This window comes from Argentina anserina, chromosome 4 (genome assembly GCF_933775445.1).
Source record: "Argentina anserina chromosome 4, drPotAnse1.1, whole genome shotgun sequence".
Classification (NCBI taxonomy): domain Eukaryota; kingdom Viridiplantae; phylum Streptophyta; class Magnoliopsida; order Rosales; family Rosaceae; genus Argentina; species Argentina anserina.
In genome coordinates this window covers 15,787,237-15,787,970 of record NC_065875.1, presented here as the reverse complement: position 1 = coordinate 15,787,970, position 734 = coordinate 15,787,237, and the positions used below count along the sequence as shown (strand labels likewise).

General features: G+C 40.1%; 1 protein-coding gene across 1 annotated transcript; it reads right to left on the bottom strand.

The window, feature by feature from the left end:
* Positions 1-411: 411 nt before the first annotated feature.
* Positions 412-734, bottom strand: LOC126791509 (monothiol glutaredoxin-S2-like). Its single transcript, XM_050517967.1, has one exon. The coding sequence runs from the start codon at positions 718-720 to the stop codon at positions 412-414; it is 309 nt and encodes a 102-aa protein (XP_050373924.1). The 5' UTR covers positions 721-734.

Genomic DNA, 734 nt, shown 5'->3' with positions numbered 1-734 from the left:
TTAGTAATAAACTAAACTTTTAAACGGTTAAAATCATGTATTTATAGTTCCAAAGTGTGCAAATAAATGAGAGTTTGTGCGTACGCGTACATATTAGTTTGTACGCAAGTTTTTCCCTTAACAGAAATAGAGGGCTACTCTAAAGATTTTCGAAGTTTATTAATTCTATTTGTGGTGAGGATTGAGAGGATTTTTCATTTCTATTTGTTATAATACTTGAATTGTAAACTGGTTTTGTAATAATCAAATCGGTTGAGACGTACTATGAACTCAGTTACGATACGCTGTGACTATAAGATGATTTCAATGTATTTGAGATTGTTTTAAAGTTTTCATGGCTTCGAGTTCGAATTTTTATCATTCGAATTTCCGAGTTGTGACATCTTCGTTGGTCGATGTGGGATTACATGATCAAACCCATAATGCACCAACGCGCTTCATCATGGGGATTAAGGAGCGCTTCAGATGAAGACTCGTGACCTCACTGGCTCCGCCCACGAATTCACCGCCAATGAACACCGCCGGCACGGATGGATTGCATCCGAGCCTTAAAAGAGTTCTCTCTATTTCTCCTCCTCTTTGCATTTCATCAAGCTCGTGCACTGCCGGGTTGACCCCAAAATCGCAAAGCAAGGTTTTGATCGAATGGCATATGCAGCACGAGCTCTTGCTGAATATCACCACCGGCCTCTCGGAAACCATCTTTGTCACCGCCTCCATTGCTAATAAATAGT